At 41.2% G+C, this 20,081-nt stretch overlaps 1 protein-coding gene across 1 annotated transcript; it reads left to right on the forward strand.

Annotated features, from left to right (window-relative positions):
* Positions 1-65: 65 nt before the first annotated feature.
* On the forward strand, positions 66-18,886 carry mindy3 (MINDY lysine 48 deubiquitinase 3). The gene is made up of 16 exons (XM_088307438.1): positions 66-225; positions 659-978; positions 1,179-1,258; positions 1,389-1,449; positions 1,521-1,727; positions 2,428-2,479; positions 3,863-3,977; positions 4,064-4,137; positions 4,255-4,334; positions 4,588-4,658; positions 5,523-5,603; positions 12,619-12,691; positions 14,112-14,184; positions 16,080-16,167; positions 16,886-16,957; positions 18,121-18,886. The coding sequence occupies exons 2-16, from the start codon at positions 885-887 to the stop codon at positions 18,268-18,270; spliced, it is 1,371 nt and encodes a 456-aa protein (XP_088163564.1). The 5' UTR covers positions 66-225; positions 659-884; the 3' UTR covers positions 18,271-18,886.
* Positions 18,887-20,081: the final 1,195 nt, after the last annotated feature.

The following is a 20,081-nucleotide window of genomic DNA, read 5'->3' on the forward strand; positions in this document are numbered from 1 at the left end:
TAATTTTAAAATTCACATAAATGACAAGCGTGTGAACCAATAGCACAGCGTGTTGAGAACGCACCCCTGACGCATTGTATCTCTTCTGGATTTCAACCAATGAATAAGCACGTTACATTTACGCAAAGGCGTTTCTGACTCGGTTGTAAATACGAATGACAGAGACGTTGAAATTAATGACATTGCACAATCAATAGGAGAACCTTAATCGACTTTGTACTGCTGGTAAGTTAGTTTTCGCGTTCTATGACTATTGACGAACAATATATAACCATATTATTCTTGCACTGTCATTAATTTGATTTGCTAAGCAAGACTAAGGTTAGCTGATACTCGTAGTTATGCTAATGCTAACTTGCGTTATCATCACCCATCAAACACATTTGGACTTGAAAATGTCTCATACGCGTAGCAAATGCACAAGCATGAAACAAGGTAGTCACGCAATCGTGTTGCCCCTGTCAGCTGTCGTCATTTCTTTTCGTTATTCATCCCTTGTAACGATTAGCTAGCTTTGCAACTGCTTATTTGCTTGTATGTGGTAAGTGCATTTGTTTCCATTATCTATACTGCGTGTAGTTCTGTTTATTTTTTATGAGAAAGCTTCTGCCTATGTAATGTCCTGCTTCATATTGTTTGTTTTTCATGCTACCTGCAGGTTGATGGAACCACGTTGATGTCATTCCTCGTACCAACCAGCGTCCTGCCAGCGCAGAGAGGAATACTGCCTTGTTCCGCAGGTAGCTTGTGGCCAATGCCACAGGCTCTACCTGCCCAGGGAAGTGGACTATCAACCAGACTAAAGATTTTGCAAATTGGTCCCGACAAATATCAGTTGGCCTGCATAGTGAGTGGCTGTGCGTCTGCCTGCAGAGAAATTGGTCATGTCAGACTTAAATAAAGAGCTGGTGGATTTAGTGTGGGGGAGACCAACAAGCGGGGCAGTTTCAGCCTCCATCTTTCGCAGATGGACACAAGGTAGGATGTTGATTGTAGATTGAGTGCATTTTCTCATTTTCTTGTACCTCACCACCACTTATGTGAAATTGATTTACGTTATTTCTGACTTGTATCTTTGCAAAATGCATCATGTGATCATTCACAACCAATTTCTGCCATCCTTGTTTCGTTGTATAACTATTTTTGCACACATTTTTTTTGTTTTGTCTTGGTTACAGGGTTTGTCTTCAGTGAGAATGAGCACACAGCACTGGAGCAGTTCGAAGGAGGGCCATGTGCAGTAATTGTACCTGTACAGGTATGATGATCCTTTTTAAATCCCTTGATATAAAATATGGACTGCGTAAAATATAAAGTAGGGTGACTGAGGTCATGGCAAACGGCATTCATCAAGCCTATTGCAGTAGACTTTTGTCTTCTCCTTGCAGGCTTTCCTCTTAAAGACTATCCTCTTTAACCGAGAGACTTCAAACTGGAGACACATGACAGGTACATCAAACCAAGATCCATTACCACTCGGTATGCATATTAAATTATGCATGAATATGTGTGCTTTTCAGAGGAGGAGCAGAAAGCTGTCCTGTGTTCTGCCCTAAGTGAAATCCTTGAGTCGGCTAGTTCCAGCACCTCCACAGGGTTCTGCGTTGTGTCGTGGGCCAAGGGACAGAGCCCGCATAGCCACACGCATACGAAAGCACAGACCCAGTCACAAACACAGGACATGCCAGCGCCAGAGAGCAGCCAACCACTAGAGGGGCAGCAACCCAGTGAGTCTTCATGTCTGTTGTCTTACAATCCTCTGATTTAGAAAGATGACACTCAAACAGCAATGCTCACTCACTTCACAAGAATAGCACTCTGAACGACTAACTGTTATTCATTATCAGTTGTTGCCGTGTCATGCTCTAAAACCAAAGCTTACAGTGCATATAAAAAGTTTACACTTTTGTTCAAATGCCAAGGTTTTGTTAAAAAAATTAAATGTCACATTCAATTGATTTTTTTCCACAAAAGAGTGAGTAATAAAAACAAATGCTATAACATGTTCTACAACTATATCAGTGATGTGGCTGTGCTAAGAATGAGCACATTCTAAAAACAATGTTAAATGGGAGTCCGCAGAAACCTGCCAGCATTTTAAGTGCCTCTGATTAAGCCCAAATAAATTTCAGCTGTTGTGGTGGACATTTCCTCACAATGTTTTACTTTATGGCGCAACACTGAGGTTTGTGTTAACGTGAGTTTCAATGTGATTGGTGAATTGTGAAAACAGCCACATCCCAGTTACAAGTGAATGAGCGCGCTTGTGCAAAAAACATTTCCCCCCCTTAGTTGTACTTGCACACTTTAAAATATTTTTTTAATTGAGCACTATAATGCATTGTTTATAAAACAAAACCTTGACATTCGAGCAAGGGTGCATATATTTTTTTTGTATCCACTGTATGTTTGTTTTCTTCTACTTAGCTGCTTTGGCTGCTGAAGACCTTGGCTTTGAGCGATTTCACAGTGTTCTTCAGTAAGTGTCACATTGTCTCTACTTGCATCTTAAAGTAAGCCATATTCTGATTTTCTTTTCACAAATGAAAACAGTTTTCATGTGTCTTCATAAAAATTGTTGTGTCATACTTTGGTCAAAACACCCGAGGATAAAAAAAAAAAATAATAATAAAATACACAGAATCAACTACTTTTGCGTTACCATGACAACTTGGTGCTAAGGTGTTTTAAAATGAGTAGTTAGTAAAACTGTTGATTGTATTCACACTTGTGTAAGCATCACTGAGCTGCCGAAATACACTTGCCAATTTGTGTGCTGAACCGGGCATGTGGCACATGCAGCTGACACAAATAAACGCAACACAAAGTGAAAAAAGAAAAAAAAAATCAACCATGCTAGGGCTTATAACTCGTAATATTCTTGATGCACTAATTAACACTGATGTGTTTATAACCCTTTTAGCAAATGCTAATCTGTGCATTTCAGCACTGCGTATTCTTTGTCTATGACATGAAAGTGTTTCTGTGTAGTCTATTCGGTCGGCATGACTCAGTGGTTGAGTGGTTGTCTCCACACCTGGAGGTAGTAAATTCCAAACTCAACTCTTGTGACCATGTGAAAGTGTCCTTGAGAAGGACACTGAACCCGAATTTGCTCCCAGTGGATTCAGCAGTGCCCTTCTTTTTTATTTGCCGTTTTACTTTGCCTGTGAGAAACATAAATGGAGCACAGCTAATGTGTCCAGCCTTCGTTGTCTGGTTTGTATCTAAATTAGACGAAATCAGAACATCTTTCTTACTGACACGTTTTATGGCATGAGACCCTCACAAAAAAAGGCATTTTGTATAATTTCACACAAGCACACAAATCCAAATGTTTATATACAAGCATGTTGAAAAAAAATATTTAAATTTATGGCCCCTTTAATACATGCTAGCTTGACACGGATGCACTTAGTTGTTTAGTAGTCAGGGTTTCTTGGAGGAATCGTACATCCTCCTATGCAAATCTATATGAAAAAAAAAATGCTTTCAACTGAATTAACCGTTTGCCTCACATTTTGTAGGCTCAGCATTTTCATTGATTGCCTGATTTATTAAAGTATAATTTTTAGCATTCCCACACAGCCACACACACACAAATACAAACTAAAGTCAGTGATTGTTTGCCCCAGCAGTATTGACCGTAAATCACCGGGCATGCTGCCAGCATAGTCCGCAGTCATGCATGCTAATGAAGATCCATTACTGTTAATTAGTAACGCTCCAAGGTTCAGTATAATCATAGTTTTGAACAAATATGTATAATTGGTTTTAAAGTTGTTTCATGGAATGAAACGTAACATTATTGGTATTTAATATGTTTGGAAAAATATTTTTTTCTTTCTTTCCCCTCCTGCAGGAAGCATGTTGTGATGTCCGTGTCAGATCTCCAAGCCGAGGTGCTTTCTCTCTTCCATACCTGGAGGGGGTGCTGTGGAGTTTTGCTTTTCCTCTACTCTGTCATCCTCACCAAAGTAAGATTATGGAACCAAAAGATTAAATAATTTATGCATTTGATGGCTAATCTAAAGAGTAAAAGTCAAACTATTGGTCTCTACAGGGCATTGAGAACATCAGGAATGAGATCCAGGACACGATGGAACCCCTTGTAGACCCTGTGCATGGCCATGGAAGGTCCCAGAACATATTTTCTCTCTTGGGCCCAAAAAATGATGCAGAATTGCATGCTCATACACATTTCTACTTTCATCATAACTGTTCTTTATTCATATAGTCTATTTAATTTTGCAGTCAGAGTCTGGTGAACCTCCTTGTAACTGGCCATGCAGTCTCGAATGTCTGGGATGGTGATCGAGAGTGTTCTGGAATGAGTAAGACAGCAAATATTTAGTACACTCAAAGTTGTCTAAAACATCCAAACAAACATGATGCAATAATTTTGAAGCTGCACAATCTTGCTTTACTATTCTTTAATAAACACAAAAAAGTAGCACTCCCACAGCCCAGTTTTTCATTGGCAATCATGTCCACCAGAGGGCAGTAGTTTAAAGCTTATGTTGATACAGCTGCAATTTAATTTTTTATTTTTTTTTACACACTTTATTTACGCGTCTTTATTTTCAGAGCTACACGGTATTCATAAGCAAGCATCAGTTGGCTTCCTCACCCTCATGGAGTCACTACGCTATTGCAAGGTACAGTTACAAAACAAAATATACACTTCCTAACTGAAATGCACACTATATTTACATCTCTATGGATAAAAATAAACACAACCTCACTGATACATGTACAGTAGCGCTTGTACATATTATATTTTGCTGTCACTGATTAAAAAAAAAATTGGAAGGCTCCTGTGTGAAAGTATGTTTAGAAACAACAGCCACAAGCTGCTACTGTCCCTTTAAATTTGATTGGCAATATATTATATAATATGTTTACAACTATTTTGCTTGAGTGACAACTGAAGAATTCGGGCTATTTGTTATTGCCAACATAATCACCAAAAAGGAAATAATAAAATGTTCATTAACAAGGTGATGCGTGCTAGAGTGGAGTTATTCAGGTGTGCTTAATTAAGAAATTAATTGACTTAGATTGAGGCGGCTTCGATTCAGTCCCCACTCTGTGACGGTGTGAATGATTTTATGTCTCTTCACCACAGAATTTAGCGACTTGCATGAACTGGTCTGCGGCGGGTAAAAGGTTGGGGACCACTGCTCTATACAATATGTGCCCTGTGACTAAAAGTTGTCACATGGGTTAGGCTCTAGTTTCTTGTGACTCCAAACAGGATGAACTAGTAAAGAAAATGGATGGAGGAAAGGAAAAAAAAATCTTCATAATGAAATAGGGCCAACATCAATCCCAATCACAATTTATATTTAAACTGACATTTTGAACATCGGATCAGAGAAATAATCTTCAATGCTTGTGACGTCTCAGATTTAAAGTGAATCTAATTATTTACCACATGTCAAATTTGAAACACATTGTGAGGAATAACAAATTAAATGAATATTCATTCTAAACACATTCTGTCTTCTTGTTTATTTCAGGTGGGAGCGTTCCTGAAGTCGCCCAAGTTCCCTATTTGGATCATTGGCAGTGAAACTCACCTTTCTGTGTTTTTCACAAAGGCAAGTTCAATACACTGCTCCATAATTGTCTAAACACATGTCACGCAATGTTTAATAAAAGCCAGACTCCTCGACAGGTTAGGAAAACCAAAATATGGAACCCACTTAACAGATTTAATAAAGGCAGGTCAGATATCAGTGAGAGGGAGGTAAAAGTGAGTGTAAGAGACATATATGGCCAGTGTTGTTTCTCGGCTTTCCACGTTCCTTTTTTTTTTTTTTTAAAGGATTGTGGACCTATCCCAACAGCTGTAGTGACATCTTTGTCATGCATGTAGAAACACACGAGCTTGTCACGGTGCAAACCCGTAACCATGTCTCATCCTCGTGCCTGGCGTACACATGTACAGTACATAAAAGCGTTATTGATTGTGGTAATAATTACTTGTGGCTGTACTGACCACAAAGGCATTCTTCGCTAAAGCACTTCTGATTTTAGTAATGCAGGGATAAATCCGCAGTCTTTAGTGAAGCTCAAACAAGGCTTCAAGAGGCACTAGTTGTCAATGTCAGTCAAATAAACTCTTGTCTTCCAAAATTAAGGTCAGGCAGTGTTTCTTTGCTTAGCTGTGAGAGGAGGGACTGAAGCAACAGAAAGGAAGGAATTTCATTTTAGTGATGTAAAACTTGAAAAGACACTCAAGTTGAGTTTGTTTGAATGAGATGGACAAACGCTCGTATTTGTTTGGAGTGAGGTTTGGAGTCCATTTGTGGGAAGAGATCACGGACAGTGGATGGGACGAATTATTATTAACATGAGCTCAAGACTTCCGAAAGGCCACACAACTGCCTCTGAAGGAGTGATTTCCTTTTTCTTTTTTTTTTTTTTTTTTTTTTTAGGTTAATGATCCACCTGATGTAATTGTTAAGACTGGAAAATATCAGTATTATAGTAAAATAATCAGAATGCTCTTCTGTATTGTTTTTTTTTATCCACACATAAGTTTGTGATGACCGTAACAATACATCATCATACACAGTCTGCTAGGTACTAAGGAAGTCGGGACTAAAATCTAATCGTGCGCAATATGTTCAATGGTCTAATTACACATAATCTATTAGTTATGACTCCCAACTCGCCTTGCAAGTGTGCTGATTGACTGTAAACTGTCGCTAATGAAAGTGGATGTGCAGCCCACATGTCCACCAGCTCCACCTGATGTTGTAACACTTTAGCCTTTGCCTCATGTGGTATTGCGGCAGAGGGCTTCATCATTGAGTCATTGGGACTGTAATGGGTCATATTGAAGATTTTTGTGCAGCTTGCGGTAGATCCGTTCCCGCTCAATGTGCTCTTCACAATTATCTTGCGATTGACTGGCATAGATCATTCCAGGATGTTGCGTGCTTTGTCCTAACTGGGTTGTGATGGGCTCCAGCTCCTGCCATCATTCTGAACAGGATCATTGGATCCATGTTGCTTGAATTCCTTAAGAGGTTACTTGTTAAACGATACTGTGATATTTTCACGTTAACAGAAAAACACGCAAATGCACACAATGCTACCTCGCTTGGTGTGGAATGTCCTCATTCATACTGAGGTCAACTGTTGTTGTTTCAACTTCAATGAAAGGCCCAGATGTCCTCAGATTTCTGCTTGCACAAATTCAGTGTGTGTGTCCATGTGCGTGCATGTGTGTGTCCATGACGGCAATCCAGCGTTCAGACTGCTTTCTGTCCCCGAACATGTAACACAAGATATTGGAGTGTCTTGCGTATGTAGCTGGCTGGTTGCCTTGGAACAAATTAATTCTCCTTGTTCTTGTGAGGTGAAAAAAAACTACTAGAGATACAAAAATAGGCAATCATCTTCACAGCAACACCACACCCGTAATACGCCATTGATCAAAAGCTCAGTTACATGCGTACAAGTCGAGTGAATCATGTGTTGGTTGATTGATGACCAGACGTCGTTATGCATGCTTCCCGATTGCCTCAGCTCCACTGGTGTTAGTGACACGTTCACAAAACATATACAGTCACACACTCTTCATTGAGTGCTGGGAACCTAATCCTGATTAACGTTTGTGTGTGTGTGTGTATGCATGTGCGGTTCAGGTGCACGACTTCAAGTGAGTGAACGCGATTCGAAAATTCCCATCTGGATCCATTTGTACTCTGAATATATGCATGTACATGTTTTCTGACGTGCTGTCGACGTCTTTGTCCACGCTCTGCCACCATTAACGTGCTCAACCTCTGTGAGCCTCAAACGGCCCCGCTTGACAGTAAATCTGCTTTCGGGCCTTATTTGAAGTGCGCTGTGATTTCTCAGGCATTGTGCTACAAAATCTGTACTACCTGCTAATGTAGCTTTTAGTCCCAATATAGAGACATCCGAACAAAAGCAGAACACCCGATCCCTGCTTCTGATGTGTCCGTCGCTGCTTCTGTCTGGCCATTGGGGATGGGTGTGTATTCCCTGGAGTTGTCACCAGTGTGTGACTGTGGCTTTTTAGACCATCAGCTTAATAGAATTAGTGTTTTTATTTTGTTTAGTTTTTTTTTAATCTAATCTACATGCGCAAAGGCCATTCCACCATCTCCGTACGCATACACATTATTCTCTTGTGTGTGCTTGCAAGAACTCTAACTGGATCTATTTTTTGAGATGCCAGGAAAAAAAGAAAGGTGAAGATGATGGATGAGACAGCTTTTATATGTTACATATCTTGTGCTTCTCTCTCAAAGGATTCATTTTGCCCTTAATTTGATCACCAGAAATTACAACTTTTACAACTGTAGATTTCTCTTGTCTGAATAAAATACTTCCACAAACCTCTTCAGCATATTGGTCCCAATTGGGAAGTGAAGAGGAGAGAAAGGATTGGGTCAGGAGGATGTCCTTCAAGGAACAGCCGCTGTGGTCACATGTGTATGTGTGGGTGACGTTTTTCATCAACCCTTACTCTTTTTGGTGATTGATGAATGTTGCTGTAATTCTTCTTGAGGGAGTTACAAGTGTGTGTATGGCTATGTACAGTAGTCATGTCCTGGGTCAGTGATTTACTAACAGGGAGAAGAGCCTCACCGGTGCCCCGTGTCCTGAGAATTCTCTGTGAATGTACACACAAACACGCTACAAATTTTCTTCAAGGATTGGTACAAGACAGAGAAAACATATGTGCAGAGTGCAAACAGAGTTGATGTCAAGTTCTTTCCTCTGTGTTGGCAGAACCACAAAAGGTTATTAAAGCCATGCCATCAGAAACAGACGTGCATGTGCATGTGAAATGACCTAGTAGAGAGCTTTGTGTTTAAATAAAAGAATACCTCTTGATGGGGCACAATCCTGATAGATTAAATAAAATTACCTAATGCGATAAATCTAACCAGTCACTCAATGTCTAGAAGGTTGAATCAACTTGATTTGCAGGAGTTGATTTGACGGTACAGTTGAGATCTCGCTTTAATGTGGAACTTGTACGTATAGGCTAACCTCTATAGATGACCAGCCCTGCGGTTATACAAATTGTTTTTTTTTTTCATAAGAATATGCCAGTAAATGCACAAAACAGCCATCATCACTTCAACATACCTCACTAGAGATCAGTTGAGTAAAAGCTTGGTTTTTTTTTCTTATGATTTTATGAAACTTGTTTCAAAACGATATTCTGTAAAAAAAAAATTATATTTTATTACATTTTTTTTACATTTAATCAATTTAAAATCAATTTACTTAGATTTTTAATTATTTTTTTTATTTTTATTCAATTTTATTCCGCGGAAAATACTTTTGCCCAAAATCAAAATTTAAACAAATAACATTACTCCCTTGTAAAATAAATAAATGAATCCTTAAACTCCCCTCAGTAGTAGGTGGACCAGCATCCTTGATATTTATTTATTTATTGTTTTTTTTTATTTATTTTTTTTTAAACACCATTGTGCCTCCTGCAATAATATGGCGTTAAAAGCGAAGCAACAATAGTCTCTTCTAAATAACATGCTTTCAAGTGGTGTACATTGACAGTCATTAATAATCTTTGACGGGTTGGACCAAAGGACATTGTCGAAGGCTGAAAGGCCGTGTGTGTCCTGCATCAGTCGTCCTTTCCCTGGTGTATTGTTCTTTGTTACAGGATCCATCAAAATGCTTTACACCCTTTCTGTGGTGTCACCGCTATTTTCTGACCTGGCAATCTTTAACATGCAAGACTGCTCCATACCTGAAACGCAGCCCCAAAAAAAAAAAGGCTACAATGTCCTGATTGAGTTAGTGGAGGTGCATCAATGGAGCAAACCTTTTCAGTCTGTCTTGCAGTGATCCTTTTTGGAGGGAGAGGGGGGGACATGGCAGTCGACAAGATCTCGGCTTTGTTGCCTTGAAACGGATCCCTTCAGACTTGCTGCATGGGCACTCAAAGCCTCTCAGCACATACAAAAGCTCTTTGGGCGGACCGGAGGGAAATTAGTCACGTAGCTTCCTGCATGTGAAGATAAGGGTCGGTCGAACAGGGGAAAAGGAAGCGTGGAGGACAAAGCGGAAGTACTCCAAATTTGAAAGTACCTTAGTAGTGCAGGTAAACTGCAGTCAAGTGCACTTCTCGTTCAAAAGGCAAACCACAGGTAGAGTGAGAGAAAGTCAATTGGGTGTTCTGTAGATTTGACTTTCGGTGCCCATGTACACTCTGATGAAATCAAACAGGGTCGAAAAACTTTTTTTTTTTTTTTTTTGGGGCAGTCTGACGTCAGTGTCAGTTTAATAGGACATGCTTGATTTTTAGCTTGTGTTTTCTTAACTTTGTTCCTGTGTTGCGAAGCTTGTTGTTGCTCTGTGAAGAGGGTCAAGGATTTCAGCCAAAACGTTGGGACTGTGGGGAATGGAATGTGTTCCTCAAGGCCACACACATACACAGTTGGCCCCGTTGATGTTATGACTTCTTTTAAGTATCATTTGTAGAATCTCCACGTGTGCTGCTAGGATATGGTTGTTGTTCTTTCAAGCAAATAAACGTTAGCGAACAGGTAATTACGTCTCACACTCGCAGCAATGTAATGTGATGGCACCAAGAAGAGACAAAAACACACATACACACGCACACTCCCCGTAGAGTGTGTTTGCGCTGTTTCCCAACTCAGCAGCATCTTCCTCAGGCCTCTAATAAAACGCAGATCAAAAGACAAGCGAGCAGAGCTGTCATCACACACACACACACAAACGCCCACACGCTCAGTCCCGTCATTTTGCCTGCCATTATTTTACCTCGTGAGCATGTTTTAAGAACTCGTGAACTTTGTAATATTACTCAGCAGCCTCATTTTATTTATTAATTTTTTTTTTTTAAATGTTGATGACCACGTTAGGTGTTTTAGTGGTCAGCAATGTCCCGGAAGACAACAAACTGTAGTTGAACTTGGTTTTCCCATGTTCATTACACCTCTGGATCTTGCAAAGAGACTAATTGTCTAAACATTACTAATGAGGTTTACGGTTAATCAACATAGTCCATATGACATGACTTCCAACCTCAACCAGTGACGTTTAGAACAATAAAAATGACTTTTCTTGTGACAATCGGTCTCATTTTATATTCCTCGCGGGACAGACACTTTTCGGTAATGACAAATCTACCAGCAGATTTATGAAGCCTATAATGTTAACAATTCAGGGCAGGCTATAGTATGTGTGACAGATCACCGTGTCGACTGGTCTGTTTTCTTTGTATGTGAAGTAAAAGCAGCTGGGAGTCATCTCTGCTCAGTCTTCCTCCCGAGTGAACACTGAGCACTGTAATAAGTGGACAGTGAAACCTTAGCAGCCCGCCTGGATCAAGCTTTAATAAAGGCCAAGTAGAACTTAAATGACTTGGCTTCAATTGCCCTGCGATATTTTGTGTTAGTGTCGTGTTTGTCATCAGAAATGCACGACCCGGCTCGTATGGAGGCACCCAAAGAAATGTCTGCGTTTCTCACCAAGTCTCGTCATGACAGTTCTTTACATTTTTTATTTTTTTACTACACTTGGCTGAATGATTATTCAAGCCCACTTGATATTTTTACTTTCTTTCCATGTTGCCTTGTTTCCCTTATGTCAGCATTGGACAGTATAGCGGACATAAAATTGAAGAGCTTCGTGAACATTTTTCATAAGGCAAGCCAAGGAGGCTTTATTTATATTGCACATACAAAACAACCTCAATGTGCTTCACATAGTTGCAAGCAACTTTATATATATTTTTTTCTTTTTTTCTGTAAAATTACGTGAATTATATCATGCAATTTAAATTGTATTCATTTAAAATATTACGGTTTGATGCTGTTGCTTTACAGACTGAAACGTCATGGATCAAAACTTCCATAATCTTCTGTATTTTATTTTATTTTATTTTTTTGGGGTTCAGTGTCATGTTGGAAGCTAAAATCCTTGCCGAGTTTGTGCCAAAATTGCCTGCTATTTGGAACTGTTCTTTCCCGCCTCTGAAATGATTTATTATGTTCTCGTTTTTTTACATCTGAAGAAAAACAATAACAGACGTGTGTTCATTCTCGATATTTGAGATCCATATTTGGAAACGCCATAAAACGGGAGTCAAGACGGGACTCAAGTACTCTCCATTTAATATCCTACAGAACCTATCAAAATGGATGAATATCCAAAAATTGCAGTTGGGTATTTGCTTACTGCTAATCTTATCTGGGGGAAATTCACCAACAAACAAAGTGCAGAGTTTCTCATGGATCATGTTTATATGTAGGACTTGATTACCTCATTGTGTTTGCAGTAAAAACAAGTCGGCAGACTTAATCAGAAAATCAGTTAATAGCCTGGCAGACTCCAGTGATTACACTGGCCACTTGCACAGCCGTAGACACACATGACCAGTGTACTGCGCACACACACCGTCACACACGCACACAGCTGTTTCTACACGTTGTTGCTTCGCCAGACGCTCAACATCCATTTCATTTATACATTCCCCTTATAAGTCAAACATTCTTCTTGTCATCCAGTCTTTCACTTTTCACATTTCTTCCCCTCGATGACGCAATATGTGTGTCCTCTTGCCTACAGGAGATGACCCTCGTCGGCCCAGAATGTCCATCAGAGCAGGCAAGGAGGGTCTTCCAGTCATATGATCCTGAAGGTAATCAATTCTTGCAGCGCACAGTATTTATTACATGGCATCACACTCCGTACGAGGAGTCATGCTCTAATCGACGCAGCATTCCTCGCCTATCGAGTGATTTATAACCGCCCACCTTTCTTCTTCCTCAATTTGGGTTTTTCAATATTTTTCCTCTCCAACAACCAGAACGACTTTTCTCTCTCATCTCCACTGTTGTTGTTTAGGTTGGTGAGCTCAGCTCCTCTTACAGCTGAGTCAACCATCCCACTCTTTTCCTCCTTGTCACTTCCCGGTTACTGGGGGAAAGGACGAAAAGAATCATGCGATAGTAACAATTCAAAGAATGGGTTTGGATAGGGAGTGTTTCCTCCTGTGTAAGACAGTCGTCTCTCCCAGAGGGCGCCTGCAATGTCACACGCCATATTCGTATGTCATCAAATGCTGTGACGATACACCATAAGTTGCTATCAGAGTTTGACAAACGCGCCCCAAACACGGCGGACGACGCATGACAATCCCTACAACCGTGTTTTCTATTACATGCTGTCAGGTTTTTTCGTTTTGCCCACCCCGTTTTACTACGACCGCCTAAGTGTTTAATCCACACCATGCCTGGCGTGGTAAATGTTTTGACAGTTTCAAAATTTGGCCTGGCATCCACGGCAATCACTTCCAGTCATTTTAGCCCACCACATCCCCCGGTATTGTCTCACATCCCTCCCATTTGGCCAATGCAAGCGATATGTGCACGTCATAGAAGCATGGATTTGGCTATATGCTTATTAGAATTTGTCTATAATGGTTAAAGATACCCGTCACATTCTGCCAAGATTTAGATGGTCACCCAAGTCTGCGTAATCGCCTACATTATTCATGCGCGATACGCCTCCATTGCCATGCATCAGCACACTTGAGTGCCACGGTAATGTGCTGTAAATCTACTCAAGTCACACACCGAGTCGGCGTGGCTCCATGTGTTGTTGGGAGGGGGGGGGGCACCCTCATCCCCTCCCCAGCAGAAATGAAACTCTCTGTGGTCGTCGCTTCATAAATACTGTTTCCGCCTCCTCTTCTGGGTGAAGTGGGGTCGTTTGAGAGAAGCAGTTAAAACAAACAAGGCATGCATCCAAACAAGAACCCACTTAAGCTTGCATGTCCATGTTTGAGTGAGTCACATTCCAAATTCAGACCGACGCGCCTTCAGAAGCACATGTTAGCGTTTAAAGCGTCTCCTCGCAGGTAAAGTGATCATCATGGCCGTGGAATGTAGGTCAGAGCGAAAGGGCAAGGTGTATATGTGCGTTGTGATTTAGCCTCGCATCGCAAGTTCATCCTCATATGGTTTGTATGAGTGCAATATGGGTGATGGTCTCTTTTTTTCTTTTTTTGTAAGCTACATTTGTGTCCTGATCCGACTTGTTCATCCATCTCCCTCCAGATAACGGCTTCATCCCAGACTCTCTGCTCCAGGAAGTGATGAAAGCCCTTGACCTTGTCTCAGAGCCAGAGTAGTAAGTGCTTGCATGTCTTGAGGCTGCTCTTCGCGGCTGCTCGTCTGCGTCTGTGTGGCACCTGTAGCTCTTCTAAAGTTGCCACTCCAAAGTCACGGCCAGGTCAGGTCAACGGCCCGGCTCACGTTTCACTACCAGGCTTCTATAAAGTACAGCTAGAGCCGACTCATTGTGGAAGACTTAAAAAAAAAAAAAAAAGTCAGAATCTAAGGCTCAGAGGGAAAACATTAACGACAGGAAGAAAGCCTGTTAGAAAGAGGGAACACTTAAAAGCATCGCTTGAAACAGGAGCACGTTTTCCACCAAGGAGTTTTAAGCCCTGCACTGGGACTCCGGGCATAGTCGAGTGTTTGGACCACTGATGTGCTCTGCAGAGCCCCAGATGGCCAACACATCACAACATAACAACGGACACCATGGGGGGGACTCGTTTCTCTCTGCTTGCCACACACAACACAAATGTAGCAGCCCCAAGTCCACCATATTGAATAATATTCAGTTAGTTGGTGGTGCTGGTCTAAAACAAACCATTTTGTACTTTTATTACCAGGAGAACAAGGACATGCAGTTCTTTCCATGTGCCTCACAATGTGCCCATTCTTTAATTATTTCCTGTGATGGTCAGCTCCCGGTTGCTTGTGATCAAATGGTCGAAAGTCTCAGCCGTAAATGGTGTTAATGTCTTTTTGTTTGAAGTTGATCACGTCTGTTCAGTCTCCCAAGCGTGTTCGTGTTTTGGGTTCGTTTTAGTGAATTTTTACGACGTGTTCCTTCAAGGGAAAATGAACCTGTTGAGTCAAAGGCTAAAGAATACAAATGCGTCTTCAAATCAATTTTAAAAGTGGACATAGAGGGGGCTTGCCTAAAACTTAGTGGAAGCTCATTCCATAGGGAAGGGCCGGCAACAGAAAAGGCGCAATCCCCCGAGGCTCTGCTTCGTCCTCGGCACTTCCAGCAAACATGAGGAATTGGGATTTCATTACTAAATAATCGTGATTGTTTATTTATTTATTTGTATTTAATAACATAGACATTAACCGTAGCGCCGTTCATGTGCGCCGGCTTCCACATGGCAAGGTGGTTGAAATTCATCACCGGAATGTTAGTCCAATTTACACCCGATTCCCAATGCTAATTCTGTGTCGCTATGGCAACTACGGACATTTTCTTCAATATGAACCAAAATATTTTAATAGCATAACTCTCTACAAATTTTGAATGTTCACACTTTGTCTTTAATGTCTTATTTCACAAGCTACTGTATGGCTAAATGTTCTTTGCGCTTGTCTCTATTCTTAACCGTTATCTGCTCATGTCATCAAAACCGCATTGGCCTTTTCAAACAAGCCAAGCAAATGTTCTGTTGAAATTAGCGTGACTTCCTCAGTCTGCTGCCCAATAAAGACACAGTGTCTCTACATCGAAACCAATTGACGCATGACTGTAAATCATACACCAATTCCCGAAAATACATCAGCTGATTTCGTTAGTGCACCATACTCGAGGATGGATCAGACACGAGGGGAAAAACTGCAACATGCTCCGTGGAGCGAATTGCACGCATCGTCGTATCACATCCAGTCCGCTTCGAAACCAACACGTCATGTATACACACTCGCATGTAGTTGGTGTCCACTCTCTCCTTGCTGCCTTAAAAGGGCAATCGAACAAGAGTCTTTTTTTCTTTCTTTGCTCGGTAATAATAATAATAACCGTGATCTAACACACAGGAATGTCTGGAAAGTGGTATATTTAGTTGCACCACAGTCCTCGCGAAAACACGCAGGCGCTCACCAAAACATGGCTTCACTGGAACCTGACGTGATGTTTCCCTGTGTTCTTAACAACCTTTTTTTTTTTTTTTTTTAATTTCCCCCCTCCTCCTTCCCTTCCAGTGTCAGCCTGGTGAAGAACAAGCTGGATCCAGAGAACTTGGGCATAATTCTTCTGGGCCCGTTCCTCTTGGAATTTTTTCCTGATCAGGTATGTATAAAAGGTAGATGCACAAATGTTTTTTCCCTCCACATTTGTTTGTGCTTATCACAGAAAAAAAATCATCAGATAGAGGTCGCCTTCGCATAAGCATCGATGTCGGTGGCCAAGTGCTGTTCTAGCTAATCAAAGGCTTTTGTGCCAAAACATTCTTGCGGTGTCTCATGTGAAATCTATGCGTGTGTTCACAATCACATGACGCTGCTTGCTAAAGAGTTTAGAAAGAACGGTTAAGCCTTCCCTTTTTTTTTTTTTATATGAGGCAGAGATAGACGGAACTGTGTTAAAGTGATCAGGGCTTTAGGGACTCACCAGAGGATCAGCTCAGAACTGCAAAGAAATTATCCCGCCATTAGCCAAGTGGACGCACACGCAGACACACTTGGGATTGGGTTAAGGGTTTCGATTTCACGTGAAGACATACAAACATGAGAAACTGGACGCGCGCTCAGACAACACACCCTCTTAGCATCCCGCACCTTTACGCCAAAGTCAGCACAAGTGTCATTGTGTTCCTAATTTTGGCTGTTATGTAGTAATCGGAGTTGCATTTAGCTTCCGCGCGATAAAAACACACTTGAATGTAACACGCAGGATTGCGAGTTTGCTGCCAGGATTTGCTGTCAAAAATGTTCCACTTCAGCATTATGTTCTAGCCAAAGACTCTCTCCAGCATGTTTTTCACTCTGTTACCTGGCCCGTCTTCCAGGATTCAGGAATCCCGGACTCGTTTCCCGTCTACCACTACAATGGACTCAAACAGTCCAACCACAACGAGAGGGTAAGCTAGCGATGCTTCCTTCTCTTAGTCTGTCTCCATCCATGTTGCATGTCTTTATTCTCCTGTCGTTATTCATGCACACGCAGACACACACTCTCACACTGTTGGCGGTAACCTGCCCCTTCCAGAATAAACAGTCGCCATTGCAAGCCTAATAGCTTGTTCACTCAGCCAAAAACTCCATGGCTTTGCCTCCTGTTCCTCAAAGTCATTACGGCAGAGAGGGTGAGTGTCAACAGCACGGCTGTGATAAATGCCCACCGACAGGCCTATTAGACAGACTTAGTTTGATGGATGGCTGTCAGTGTGTGTAGGGCTTGTCTGCGACTGCAGACCAGCCTGGTACTCAAGAATATCACTTTCTGCAGCTGTCAGCGTGGATGAGTCTGTGAAACAACTTTTTTTTAACTCTCCCAGACATCTACCTGAAGTCATAGGAGGCGTACCACAAGCAGACAGAAGCATATGCATTTATGCACGCCAAGCCGCCTCTAACGTTGCAATGGCGATTACATTTCCATAGACTCAAATGTCTAAAACAGCTCCTGAAATGTATTTTATTTAAAATATTATTCCCAGCCGTGCAGCTGGTATATGTGTGTGGCTGCACATGTGGGTGTGTCTCCTTTAAAATAGTCTCAACACTCCACATTTCAGCCCACGCCACTTTAGAAGTGCCTGGATTAAGATTGATAGCGCCGCTGTCCATATCTGATATCAGGGAGGAAAAAATTAAGTCATGCCATACTGTTTCCCACCGGAAAACATTGGGCCTCTAGTTTGTTCATCACCACAGAGATTTTTGTGTGGGATGCACTCATTTCAGAGTTTTATTTGGAATGTAATTTTCTTTTTCGTTTGCCTTGTTCAAATGGGGTACATGTATTCAGTTATGATGTGCAAGCCAGAAAACTATATGTGCGCACACTTCATAGTGTGTTGTGTACTCAAGACGCAACCGCCGACAATCAACGATAACAGTCATGGTAAAAATGCTCTGATACTACGACTCCGATACCACTTTACCAGCCTGACAGATACCTTCATTGTAGGTTGAGTAAAGGTTCTGTCATAAATAAAATGAAACTGAATTAAATTCAGACTTGACCAGGTACCGTAAAAGCCCATTAAATTTACCTGACATTCATATATGTGTGTTTCAGGTAGAGTACGTGGAAGGGACCGCTTTGGTGCTCGGGTTTGAAGATCCCATGGTACGGACTGACGACACTCCAGTTAAGCGCTGCCTCCAGACTAAGTGGCCCTACATCGAGCTGCTTTGGACCACAGAGCGCTCGCCGTCACTCAACTAGTCTTGTTTGTACGTGCAACGGACCACAACTGCCTCCATCTCACACACACACGCACACACGGCTCTGCTATGGGAGTTTAGAGAGACCAGGACCACAGCCACACACATGCAACATTCTGAATGAGAGCTTCACAAATGCACCCGAAAGGCTCCAAAATATGTATATGCCTGAGATTAATTTTTTCCAGTCTTGATTCAACTCACCTTTAAATGATGCTATTGTCTGTTCAGCACGGCTTGCCATTTGTCACACAGGATGTTTGTTTATCATCTTGAACTATAGTGTGTCACACAAAGTCACACGCTGAAGCGCATATTAGAGTTGTTACGACAACTCTGACGACTGTTTGAAAGGACGGGGAAAAAAAACAAAAAAAAAAAAAGGAACGACCAAAGCCTTCCACGTGAGAACACACAGACTTTCACTCTCACTGCTAAACGTTTACAATGTTAGGACCAACGTAGGCACTCAACCAACTGTGAAGGTTTCTTCAATGTTTTCAAGAACATGTATGACGATGTACCTCATGCACCACGTTGAAAAGTTGGCCGGCTCATGTATTTATTAACACGCTCACAGTTCAGATTGTGGAATAAACACTTTTTTTGGCGTCGTCTTCTGTTGTTTAAATGTGAAGTCGTCCTCGACCCAACATCAGGAAACATCAAGTTTCCAGGCCCATCTGCATCCCTTCATCGCTAACTCACGGCACATGTTTGCACTCTGCGGAGGCTCACATGTAATATTTCACTGCATCTCCAGGATGGTGAGTTAAATGTTTGATAAAAATGGTGTAAGATGATGTGTTCGCACGTCGTACACTTAAACAAATATGTGTCTCGTGCTGCACATGGTCTTGTTCAAACCTACTTAGGGTTTATGTTAGAAAAATCTGATGGCTCAAACTAGTGAACCAGCCTCACTTTCTCCATCCACAGCATCGCAATGCTTCTCTGTCCTCGATTATTTTTTGTAATCATATTTTTTTAATACAGAGTACAGGAAGACACTTAACATTTAAGCACCCTTGATAGTAGAATTAAAAAAAAACACTCCTATAAAGGGGACAATGCATTCAAAGGGCACAACCACCAATAAGATACAATGACTTTGAAGCAAATGTCTTGCGAATTTAATGTCCAATCGCTAATAAAAAAAAATCAAGAAATCATAGTTACCAAAATCATTGCAAAAAAAAAACGGCAAGTAAAATTTTTGATGTTTTTTTTATTTGAAAGAATCTAAATACAGTTAAATGTACATAATTTCTGATTTCCTTACCAATTAATTTGTCATAAATTGCCCACATTATCAACATGGAACGGTTCGACTCAAGTTGCAAGGCATGTTAAACATTAGATCAGCTCTGCCGCCACAAGTAGCTTCATTTGAGTTCTGAACGTGGAATCATCTGCTGTTTTACAGACCATGTGCGCTCCATAGTGACTGGTGCGTTCAGGAGCCGCTAGGAAATATGTGTTCTAACTTGTTAAAAAATAAGTCAATCGTTTTAATGACTATAAACGTGTGAGTCTATATGTGGTAAATTAGCTGTTGCAACTGCTTAATTTGCATGCCCCTTTATGGCCCTTCTTATGCGCAAGTCGTGTTGCCCCTCCCCTCACACACTAACTCAAACACTTTATATTTATTCCTTAATTAGTTTTATCTAAACACATTTTAGGCTGAGTTGCATAGAGCATGTTTCTATTTGAAAAGCCTCAGAGTCTTCCACCCACAAGTGGATAAATTTTTTTTAAAGGGGCATCAAGGGGCAAAGAAGCATGTGGCACCTCTCATCCTCACCTCGC

The sequence above is a fragment of the Idiotropiscis lumnitzeri genome, chromosome 10 (assembly GCF_059441095.1).
Source record: "Idiotropiscis lumnitzeri isolate Australia: NSW breed Sydney's pygmy pipehorse chromosome 10, RoL_Ilum_1.0, whole genome shotgun sequence".
NCBI classification, from domain to species: domain Eukaryota; kingdom Metazoa; phylum Chordata; class Actinopteri; order Syngnathiformes; family Syngnathidae; genus Idiotropiscis; species Idiotropiscis lumnitzeri.